Source organism: Typopeltis vanoorti, chromosome 16 (assembly GCF_054136105.1).
Source record: "Typopeltis vanoorti isolate ZY-2024b chromosome 16, IOZ_Tvanoo_1.0, whole genome shotgun sequence".
Classification (NCBI taxonomy): Eukaryota; Metazoa; Arthropoda; class Arachnida; order Uropygi; family Thelyphonidae; genus Typopeltis; species Typopeltis vanoorti.
In genome coordinates this window covers 105,856,105-105,868,641 of record NC_143564.1, presented here as the reverse complement: position 1 = coordinate 105,868,641, position 12,537 = coordinate 105,856,105, and the positions used below count along the sequence as shown (strand labels likewise).

Genomic DNA, 12,537 nt, shown 5'->3' with positions numbered 1-12,537 from the left:
CAGTACATTGTCAGAGTATGGAAACAAGTAATTCAAAGAACAGGAATACAAGGCAAGTATGACACAATCCATTTACCAATTAAAATAGTTGTCACATGCTAGAAAAATATAATTAAAAAACTATTTTTGATATTTACATAAGATGAGAATCTCCCAAACTTTATTTGGGGGAAGGGGGCGGATTAGGCCAGTGTAATAAAAAGGCTGCATAACTTTCTTTGAAAAGGCATTCAATTTTCTATAGAAGCATTTAAAAATGCTTCTATAGAAAATGCTTCTATATAAAGGCAACAGATGAGAAATTTTGTTGATAGAAAAATTTGGGATTAAGATGAAACTTCTGCAAAATTTTAACAGTATGTTAAGAGATACCAGAAATATAATGGATTGGAATCCTGCAATCTAATGAAGAATCCTTACATGTTGGAATATTGGAGTCAATTATCTGCTGGATTTGATGAGAGTTGTGACCATTTAATTCCATTAAAGTTTTGATAATAAGAAGTTCCTGTTGTAAGTCTGAGGAGAGGAGCAAACATTATGCACTCTATTATGCATCTATGGAAGTTAAGGCTGTTCTCAGTCAAGAAAGGGGTAAGAGCTAGGTTTTTCTCCAAGAGAGCAGTGAGTGAGTGGAATAATTTGCCCTTAGGGGATAGTGAGTGCATCTAGTGTAAATGAATTAAGGGAAGGTATGATAGCTGAGTTGGGTAATTTACAGCCTCCCTCGATGAGTCCTTGACTCCCTGGAGGTCCCAGATTATAATAGTAATAATAATGATAAATTAATGACTTGACAACACTGATTTTTTGAGAGATGTCATGAGCAGACTTTTGATGTTTGTGTCTGCCAGAAATTAGTTATAAACCTACCAAAATATAGATTAAACAAATAAGTTCCTTGATGCAGTTGTTAGCTGGGATGAAAATACTTTGAATTGGTTACAAACTCAATTTGGAAGAATCCATTGTTTATATAAAGAAGGTCCTGTAACACAACTGTGAATTATACTGACTCTAGTACATATAGAGCTTCAAAGTTTCTTCATGTCTATTAACTGCCCATAGTGGATAATCCAGATCATTAATCAAGAAGTCCACATATTTTCTTTAAAAAAAAATCAAGAATATTGAAATTTAAGAGTCAGACATTTTAGTCTGTTTTGACATTGTGTCTCATTTTACCAACATACTATTGTCTATCATTATTAGTTTTCTATATGATTTTCTTCCTGATGTTGTGAAGATTTCTAAATTTGTTATGCAATCAGGATATTTCAGCTGGAAAAACAAGATCTATAAACAGCTTGAAGGCACAGCCATTGATAGCTTCTCTCTCTCTCTCTCTCTCTCTCTCCCCACCTTTAGAAGAACTATTTTTTGAACCATCTGCAAGATACCTTGCTTTCATCCATTCATTCATTATGTAAGACATTTTTTTGCTGTTTGACCTCATTCTGAAAGTGAACTTACTCACACTCCTACATTGGATCAATACCCCAATGCCAGCACTACCTTTTATCAACCATGAAAATTTACCATTCTTGGATATCCTTCTTACTTGCACAGTCTCTGGTACTTTGTCAACCAGTGTTTATCAGAAACTTCCTTTATTATCAGATATCAAAAGTCTGCTCATCACATCTCTCAAAAAATCAGTGTTGTCAAGTCATTAATTAATAGAGTGCATCAAACATTATGCACTCTATCATAATGTTTGCTCCATTCCCTCAGGCTTACAACAAGGAATTCTCACTATCAAAACTTTAATGGAATTAAATGGTTATAACCCTTGGATTGTAAAATCCAACAGATAATTGACTCCAATGTTCCAACACCTAAGGATTCTTTATTAGACTGCAGGGTTCCATCCCCTTATATTTCTGGCATCTCTTAACATGTTAGTAGAATTGTGAAGATGTTTCACCTTAATCTCACATATTTTTCTACCAACAAAATTTCTCATCTGCTACCATCTACAAAAGACAAATTATCATCACTGTCTTTAGCTGGATTATGCTTGATCTCTTGAGAATATACTTTGGGCAGATAGACCATTCTGTGGAAAAAAATAGTTAATGAACATCAGTACTACATTGAACATGCAAAACTTCAAAAGTTGGGTTGGTACTGCATAGTACTGATACTAAACATAGTGTCCTGTGGGACAAAGCACTACTCCATATAAGCAGTTTTAAATATGAATATTTTCAAAGAAAGTTGTGAAGCCTGCAAATGAGCACAAAGATAGCCATAATCCTAGGAGGACTAATATCCTCACGTCAACTTTTAGATGTATTAATGAACAGATCATTTAAAGGATTTATGGGGAAAAAAATGGGTCAAACAGATGCAATCTCCAAATGTTGAGGAAACATCTTCAGGTGGGAGGGGGGAGGGGGGAGAGAAGATCACAATTTTGCAAGTGTACGAATGGGTAAAGAGTTCATGGAATGAAGTGAAAGCCAAAATTATTATAAAATCTTTTCAAAAGTGTGGCATTAGTAATTCTCTTGATGATATGGAGGATGACTTATTATTGCAACACAGCGATGACTCGGTTTCTGATGAAGAATCTAATTCAGAAAATTTTGAGAGTGAAGATGAAGATGAATAAAGATTTCAAAAGAAGATTAACACGTTTGCTGCCATGCTCCTCAGGCATAGTTTGTTGCCGCACGCCAAGCACTTTCCCTTCTACAAGGTCAGTACGAGTTATCTCGTAGCTGGCTTATCAGACAGAATTCTGTTTCACAAGCCAACTACGAGTAATCTCGTATCAACCTCCACCTATGTCTTACATGCCCTAACGACTGTGTAACTTGAGTTCAGAGTCAGTAACGTTCAGCATTCAGTGCAATAAGGTTTATTGCATCTAGTCTTACAATTATTTAAAATTATCTAAATAAAAACCTTCAATTAAGCCATGGCCAGAAAAAGAAAGCTTACTGATGAAGAATTAGAAGCTTACGCTAATATGAGCGATGCTGAATGGAATGAATTATTTAGTTCTGATTCCAAAGATGATTATAATCCTACAGATGACTCCAGAGATGACTCAGATGATGATATATCGTTTATAAATATATGTACATGTTGAAAAAACTTCAAAAGATTGTTTTATTTGCATTAATAAATACACAGTTTACGCAACAATACCTCTTACAATATACTATACTTTTGCTGAAATTATTTTCCTTCTACCAAGCCCCCAGACGTGCTCTCCATTTTATTCACAAGCCAAGGGTCCAAATTAACGTATTTATACTACGGGTTAACTCGTGCTTGGCATAGGAGGTCGGTAATCAAAATACGAGTGTATTTGTAGTTGGCTTGTGAGGCTCATATACCAACTACGAGTATACTCATAGTTGGCAGCGAACGTGTTAATGAAATTTGTAAAAATAATTTGATTATATTATATATTATTATATGTTTGACTTTTTAATAATTTAATGTTATTTAAGAATAACCGATTTTTTTAATCTAATGAACGGATAATACATGTATCAAAATTTAAAATAAAAAAAGATAATATTTAAATGAAAAATCATTATCATCATCAAACTCCTGACATGTACTCTCAAGGGGTGTACAGGATATGATAATACTACATGAAAAACTTACATCATTACTAACTTGCGATCTGCTATTTTCCTCCAAATCAATCTGTTACCTGTCAAGACTCCAACATTCAGATCTTATATTTCTATTTTCTAAGGCACATTTTAATATCAATCCACCTATATCCTGGTCTTCCTCTGGGTCTTATTCCTGCCAATCTGGCAGAGAACACTTGTCTTGCTAATCTTTCCTCACCCATTCTCTTTAAGTGAGATTAACTGTGCTAACACATTCCTGGATGATAACAATGTTCCTTCCAAATATCCTTGCTTTTAATATGATACTGCTGCTGATGCCATCTGTTCATGCCCCTAATCTTTCTCAGGACTGTCATATCTGTGGTCTCTAGTCTTTGGTCAAGTGTTTTATTTCTAACCCATATCTCAGATCCACGCTATCTTGAATACAGCTAATTTAGTGATTTGACTAATTTCTCTTTTATTCCATATAAATTTATTCAGTTCACTTCCTACCATACTAGCTTTGTCGATTCCGTTGTCTATTTATATATTTAATTTCCCATCTTCGTTAAAATCATGCCTAAGAAGCTGAGATGTTTTACTTGTTCTATAGGTTCTATATTTTCAATGTTTTTGCCTATTTTTACTGTCTTATGTTATTGCTGATTTTCATACCAAATTTATTACAACAGTTATGTAATTTAGTCATGGAATCTTGCAGACTTGTACTGGATTTATTTAAAGTATAACATCTCCAATTTTGATATCAGGTTTAATACCACTTTCCTTCATAATGTGATTCATATAGATAATGAATAACAGACGGGAAAATGTATGTCACTGTCTGACACCAGATTTAACATTAAACCATCTTCCTGTACTTTCCTCAATTCTAACAGCTGACTTACAACTCAAATAAACACTAAGTATTGCTTGATATAATGCCCCATACACACAATACAACTATAACGTTTGGAATAGCTTTCATGTTGGCACCTTGTCATATGCTTTTTCCAGATCTACAAAACTTAAATACAGATCTTTGTTATATTCCCATGATGTCTCAACTATTTGTTGTAAAGTGAAAATCTGATCCTGACAGCCTCTATTTGGGTTAAATCCAGCTTGTTCTTCACCAAGCTTACCTTCCCCAATCCTTCTCAAAGTTTCTTAAGTATATTTGCATAAACCATACCAGGAATATTTAGTAGGGAAATACATCTGTAATTCTCATATTTACTTTTGTTTCCCTTTTTATATATGGGTACTATGAGAGCTGTACTCCAATCATCTGGAATTCGTCACTCTGTCCAGGCCTTCTGAACTATGCAGTGCAGCTACTGCAAGGCATTTATACCACCATACTTCAGCATTTCTGGTCAAATATCATCTACTCCTGCTGCCTTTCCACATTTGAAGCTTTTGATGGCTTTATCTACTTTAAAATATAGGTATGTATTTCCTGATTGCATGCCTGTTGAGTGTTTTTTACTACTGTGCTGTCACTAATTATTTAGTTTAGCAATTTTTAATCGAAATAATTAATCCATACATCAAGGATATCTTTTTCATGTCACCTTTATCATCTCTAATTCCTTTTACAGCACTCTTTCCTTCATTTCTGAGCTTTTTCAAGAACCTCCAGAATATTTTGCCACCTCTTGATATTTATATTCTATGTTGTTACCAAAGTCTTCCCATGTCTTTAGTTAGCTAGTTTTGCACAGTATTTAGCTTTTTTACGTTGTCTCTTATCCTCTAAGGGCACAAGCTGACTTATTTGTAAGGAACTTTTGATATGTTCTCTTCTTTTCTTTCACTGCCTCTTTAACTTCCTGTGTTCACCATGGAGTTCTGATTTTTCTATCCTTACAGACAACCTCACTACATGCCTCTCTGGCTGAATCAATCAGTATTTTCTTCAGGGCTTGCCACTGAATCTCCAAGGTTTGCTTCCTGTTCTCAAACTCTTTCATTTTTTCTTCAACCATCTTTGTGTATTTTAGTCTACAGTTCACATCTGAGAGCTGCTCAACATTTATAAAACTTTCTTACATGTTCTTCTCTTCAATATGAAATTCAATTTTATCCTGCTCAAGACTAAATGGTGAGAATTTCCAATTTCAAATCCTCTATACACTCTAGTGTCCTGAACCAGTGAGAAAACATCACTATCGACAATAACGTAGTTAATGAGACTTTTCTTATTCCTAGCCTCTTCTCTCCATGTGAATTTTTGCACATTTTTATGTTGGAACATTGTGTTAGTAATAACCAGTCCATGTCCCGAGCAGAAATCCAACAAGTTTTTGCCATTTTTATTAACTTTGCTCTTTTCTCCAAATTTTCCCAAAATATTTGTGTATGTCTGACAATGATTTCCTACTCTGCTATTTAGATCCCCAACAAGATCAACTTTGAAAATTACATGAAATATTTGATGCATAAATCATGCATCATGTACTGCGAAGAATTTTTTTTCCCAAAAAAATTCAACATGAAAAATGTGATGCAACTTATATGGCAAAAAATACCGTTTCTTTTTTTTTGATAAATTTTTATTCTAATTCTTTTATTTAAATTCTAAATTTTATCATAAATTTAAATTTTTTAATTTATGATAAAAATTTCTGACTAGATAAAAGTAGTAAATATGAAGATATCTGAGAGTGTAGTGATCTTGAATGATAACCTTCTTATTAAGACGCAATTTATAATAGCAAAAATGTTTATATTTCTTAAACGATAAGAAATCTATATAAATGTGACCTTATTGATATACAGTGGTAAACTTCTTTAGTCCGAACCCTCCAGTAATCTGAATGGCCGTTTGAAAGGGGAAAAAAAAAAGTTTTATTTATTACGTATTATTATTTTATGTACAATTATATTTAGTTAATAATTTTCATACTGTCGTTTGTACAGTTATACTGTAGACCTATTTTGATTTATTGTGTGTGTTCACCTTTGCTTTTTTATACTGTACAGTACATTTTGTATTGTCGGCATGAATCACCGCTGTCGTTAATGAACTGAGTAGTCACCACTATTGCACAATGTTTATGTATCTTTAAGGTCCTTCAACAACAACAGTGACTTAGCCTAAAGCCTGGTTGTATATACTGCTCAGTTTTTCTTTGGTTGTTGAAATGAAACGTTGTCTGAGTTGTAGTTTATTGTTTTGCGTTTCCATAAGTTTACAGTGAATGATTATCGATTGTTTTAGTAAGTGATTTTATTTTTCAGATAAATTTTAAAAGTGACAGTTTTATTGTTTACTAACTTCATTTTTCCTTTTACTGTTCTTAACACTAAAATTTATTTTGTTAAAATGGCTACCAGGTCGAAGCCTACCAAAAGAAAACATGTAACATTATCATTGTCGGATAAGTGTAAAATAATTCAGTGTCTAGAAAAGGGTGAAGCGGACATACAACTTGCTACTGAATACAATGTCGGCAGATCTATAATCAGTGAGATAAAAAAAAAATAATTAAAAAAAAGAGAGGATTTTAACTTATGTTTCAACCACAGAAGAAGGACCAAGCAAGAGACAAACTCTGAAAACAAGTGATTTTTCTTTACTTCATTCTGCTGTTTACACGTGGTTTCTTCAAGAAAGAAGACATCATACTCCCATCTCCGGAGACATTTTAAAGCAGAAAGCTAAGCATTTCCATTCACAAATTTACCTGGATCAGAAATTCAAAGCAAGTGATGGTTAGCTAGAAAAATATAAGAAACGGCACGGTATTCGGTATCTATCAATATCGGGGGAAAAACTGTCTAGTGACTTTTCCGCCATAGAAGTATTCCAAAAAGCTTTTTTAGAAAAAAATTCTTCAATTAAATTTAACCGGTGATCAAATTTATAATGCAGACGAAAGTGGTCTTTGTTGGAGGTCGTTACCAGAGTTCACAGAAATGAAGCCTCAGCACCCGGTCAAAAAATGTCCAAAGAGTGTGTCACAATAATGCCTTGTGCAAACACCTCAGGAAAACATAAATTAAAGTTACTTATGATTGGAAAATCAAGAAACCCAACACCATTTAAGATCTGCTGCCTTCCGGTTTTGTACCAGTCAACGTAAGGGATGGATGAATATCGAACTTTTTTTCAAACTGGTTTCACAATGATTTCGTACTGTCTGTTAAAACATTTAAAATCCCACAATTTAGAACAGAAAGCACTTGTATTATTGGATAACTGTCCTGGACATCCTCAGGCAGATGAATTAATTAGTGAGGATGGAAATTTTACGGTTATGTTTCCGCCTCCAAACTATCCATTATTGCAACCAATGGATCAGAACAAAATATAATCCATTAAATTAAAATATTGTAAGGACCTGCTTTTAAATGTAATTTCCCAAAATTATGACGTTACCACATCAATAAAATATATAAATTTGAAGAAATGTAGCATTCTCGGTTGCTGCTGCTTGGGAAGCCATCAAACCTGAATCAATTCGAGCGTCATGGAAAAAACTGTGGCCCTCTAGAATTTACCAAGGTAACTACAGTGATACACAAAAAGAGGAAATTCAAAACGTGTATAATATGGTTAAAAATATAATCCAGATGTTGAAATTTCACAAACAGATGTTACGGAATGGATTACAGGTAGAACCAAAAGTGAATTCGAAATCAATCAGATGCTGAAATTATAAATATGATGCTACAAAATGAATTAGAAGACAGTGATGACGATAAAGAACTCGAAGAAAAAAAAGTAAAACATGGAGAGGCAGTTGACAGTTTCAATATGTGTATAGAATGGGCTAAGCAGAATGATATGCCATCCCACAAAATTTTATTGCTAATGCAGCTCCAAGAAGAAGCATTTGAAAAAAGTTTAGCTTCCAAGTAGCAAAAAAAAAAAAAAAAAGTGATTTTTTTACAAAGAAATAAAAAAACTTTTTTGTGTTATTCTGTGAAACTTTGTTTAGTGTGTGTTCTGTAAAGAAAATGATATTTTTTTACGCAAATTAAATTATGTACTGGACTATGCAATTTTATTAAATCAGAATCCTCAGCAGCAATACAAGTACATACAAACTAATTTTTTTACTAAAAAATAAATTTGTGTACTGTATTATTATTTAAGTTTTGCATTACAGTACAGTACAGTAGCTTTTTTCCTATCGGTTACTTCATTTATTTACAGATTAAATTGACGTATCATTAGAATCTGATTATTTTTGTCTTAAAAGCTAGTTATTGTTGTCTCTTGGGGGTTAAATTCTCTAATCCGAATGAGCACGGTTTTTATTAGTTTGGATTAGCAAGATATCACTGTATTTGCAAATTAAATTATGGAATACATTTATTGTATTTTTTATGTATTTCTTTTACAGAATATTTTAATAAAGTTAAAAAATCAATCATAAAGTGAATGAATAATTAGAACTAACCTTAGAAAGAACTTGACTAAACCTTTTTAAAACGCAAACATACATCTGTGAAATGCGGTTTTCCTTTGTCTTATCTGGATCATCACATTCTACTATTAGGTACCTAATGTAAAAAAATGAAAGATGTTTCTGAATTTGCATTAAAAATTACTAATGTTAACACCTATTAATACAACTGTCAATATTAGTATTGAAAAGTATAGAGATGCTATTTTAGAATGAGGCATTATAATATGTATATTCCTGTTGTCTCACATATGGTCTATTTTTAGTTGATAACAAATTCTTGTTTTAACACTTTACCCAAAAAGCAAACAAAGTTTGGGAGTAAAATATCTTCACAACAAGTCTAAGAATTATACTGAGGCAAACTAATGTGAAGTCAACTGCCTCTATATAAAAGAAGACTACGTGTGAAGATATTTCATGTACAAACTGTTTGCTTATGCTTGGGTAAAGGATTAAAACAAGAATATAATTTCTTCTCAAGTGTAATATACTTTATTACCTAGAGGGAAAACATTTTACACACACATGGCATATAGTGCTATACATATAACAAACAGATATATACATAAAGCAAACCATCTATGCATCTATAAATCTGTCAATGGCACATCAAGAGGACTTATGGACTTCAGAGGAGAAGTTATTTTAAAATGCCATAGTAGTAGCCTATCTGTTCATGACATTCATGATACTAGTAAAAGACTGCATCATTCAAAATTGGCTGTAGGCAACACTATCAACAAATGGAAATAACATCAAAGGACCAAAAGTGGAAAGGTTTATAGAAATCTTTGCAGTTTGATGTGAAAATGATAAACCAAAGGTTCAGAGAGTATACAGGGATTCAGGTTAGTGGCAGGAGAGTCACATAAACCAAACATCAACCACTGCACTCAACAGTACACAGATTACAGTGAAATAAAGCACAGCATGATGAGTCCATTAGAGTAATGGAAATCAATAGAAAAGGGGCAACAAATAACTCTATACTCTTTTCTAATCAAATGAGCATGAGCAAGTGTGTCAGATTTTCGAGAAATGTCCTCATGCCAAAACATATCATCTCATATAAGAAGCTTGTAGGTAGAGGGCTAATGATTTGAGTTCTTTATCTTGATAATGCATTAGTTCCCCATTGTGATTTTACAAATCAACCTATGTTTCTTTCAACACAATGCTGCATCATGTCCTAGGAACTACTGGGACATAGTTCGAGGAAAATGACGGCTAGCATAGTCCAAATCTCAAATGAACAGAACATTTTTGTGATGAACCAGATCATCACGTATAGGCCAGCAACTATACGTGATGTCCAACAATGGTAGATGGAGAGGTAATCATATTGAAGAAAGAATGGTCCAAATCTGACTCATTATCAAAAGCTGATAGAGAATATGTTTAGAGAGGTAAAAGGTGTGATGATCAAAGTGCAAAGATGGATTCACCAAATATTTGAGGTGCATGCAATTTAGCTATTACAGACATATAATGTTGTCCTATTCGTCCTTATTTTAACACTATGTATCATGTACATGCTTTATGCAAGCGATTGTTTTGGCTTGAGTAATCTTTTAAATAGCAAAAACTATGGATAGTGACTTGCTGTAATTCTTTTTAAAAATCAAATTAGAGAATTAGACATATTTTAACATGCCCAGGATCCTCTGGGAAGTGTTACCCTAAAGAGGTATTTTTTTATATATACAATATTATGAGGGACATCCAGATAGTAAGTTCCGATGGTATGTCAGAGAAACAAAAATATACTCAGAAAAAAAAACTTTATTGGAAATTAAAGTAAACATCTTTCATACTTTTCTACATAATTTCCACCACTGTTGAGGCACTTATCATAGCAGGGCACAAACAGATGTATACCTTCATCGTAGAAGGTTGCTGCCTGTGATACAAACCATGTATTGACTGCTTCTTAGTCCTCGTATTGAAACTGCCAGCCACCAAGGAAAGATTTCAGATGTTTGAACAGGTGAAAGTTGCTTGATGTGAGGTCAGGACTATATGGGGGAATGATGGAATCATTCCCAGCTGAAGGTGGCAAGAAGTACCCATCTTTGTACCATTGAATTACTCATTGCATGTTCTCCATAAACTTCAATAATTTGCTGATGAATTTCAGCTGCTTTAATGTTCCTCGCATTCAAGAAACGGATAACTGACCTGATTTCACATGCAGAGGGTGATTCGATAGAGATTTTAGATTCGGTGGGCAATTCGATTTTCTTAGACATTATAAATACACACCAAAAAGTGAATGTACTGCAAGAATGTCTGAAAATGACACCAACGCCTTGCTAAGGAATCAACAAACTCAGCATGCGTGTGCACCATTGCGATCGCAGAGCTACAGTGAAAATATTTAAAAACGGCACTTACTTTCTGGACGTCCCTCGTAAATGGAAGATCTCCATGAAAAGCTTTTAATTAATTCTACTCAATTTTACTGTACAGTCATGAGATGTACAAAATGCTATCTCTTTACTCACCAACATCATGCATGGGTTTTCTCTCATTACATACATACACAAGTCAGTGCATCAAAATTACATAGTATAAGGGCTTGTTTTGGTCTGGTTTTGGATTCACTTGTGTAAGGACAGCCAAGGGCACACTGATTCAATACATGACACAGTAGTACACAAGGTAATACATGCATAATACATATAAAAAAAAATCATAAAAGTCAAACATTAAAAAAAGGTCTTAAAAGCTTATATACACTATCTAAGATGAACTAACATATACATATAAACGTATATGATCGACAGTATTTCCCCTAAAATAAGACCTAACCGGAAAATAAGCCCTAGCATGATTTTTCAGGATGCTCGTAATATAAACCCTATCCCAAAAATAAGCCCCAGTTAAGATCGTCAGCCAGATAGATGCATTTAATACGTCCATTGCAACACACGACGGACATATTGAATTATAAAATAATAATATTAATATATAATTAAATATAAATAATATTATTGGCATTAATACTTAAAATAAATGATAATATAAATTATGATTAAGTATTTGTAAATACCCAAGTGGGCGCCTTTGGACGAGAGGTAAATGCCTATGTAAACAGATGAACTCGAGACTTATAGCCAAATGACCAATCGGAGTACAGACACAACGCACGAATAACGTGAGCACTTGATAAAGAAAGGGTCTGGTTATGTCTAATATGAATCTTCATAATTCAATATATCGTATGTTGTAACGGACATACTTAATGTACATGTTGTACATGAAAAAATAAGACATCCCCTGAAAATAAGCCCTAATGCGCCTTTTGGAGCAAAAATTAATATAAGACCCAGTCTTATTTTCGAGGAAAACACGGTATATATAAATATTGATCTGTATTATTACTCTAAATATTACTAACACAATGTCTCAACATAAAAATGTGCACAAATTCACATGGAGAGAAGAGGCAAGGAATAAGAAAAGTCTCATTGACTATGTTATTGTTGATAGTGATGTTTACTCCCTGGTGCAACACCATTGTACAGAGG

At 33.3% G+C, this 12,537-nt stretch overlaps 1 protein-coding gene across 2 annotated transcripts in view; it reads right to left on the bottom strand.

The window, feature by feature from the left end:
* Nucleotides 1-12,537, bottom strand: part of Pi3K59F (phosphatidylinositol 3-kinase 59F) — a 586,771-nt gene that overhangs the window by 234,379 nt on the left and 339,855 nt on the right. For both annotated transcript variants that reach the window (XM_090405919.1, XM_090405920.1), the window contains exon 13: nt 8,999-9,101. In XM_090405919.1, the coding sequence (XP_090262045.1) occupies nt 8,999-9,101 (103 nt within the window). The remainder of the gene's footprint in view (nt 1-8,998; nt 9,102-12,537) is intronic.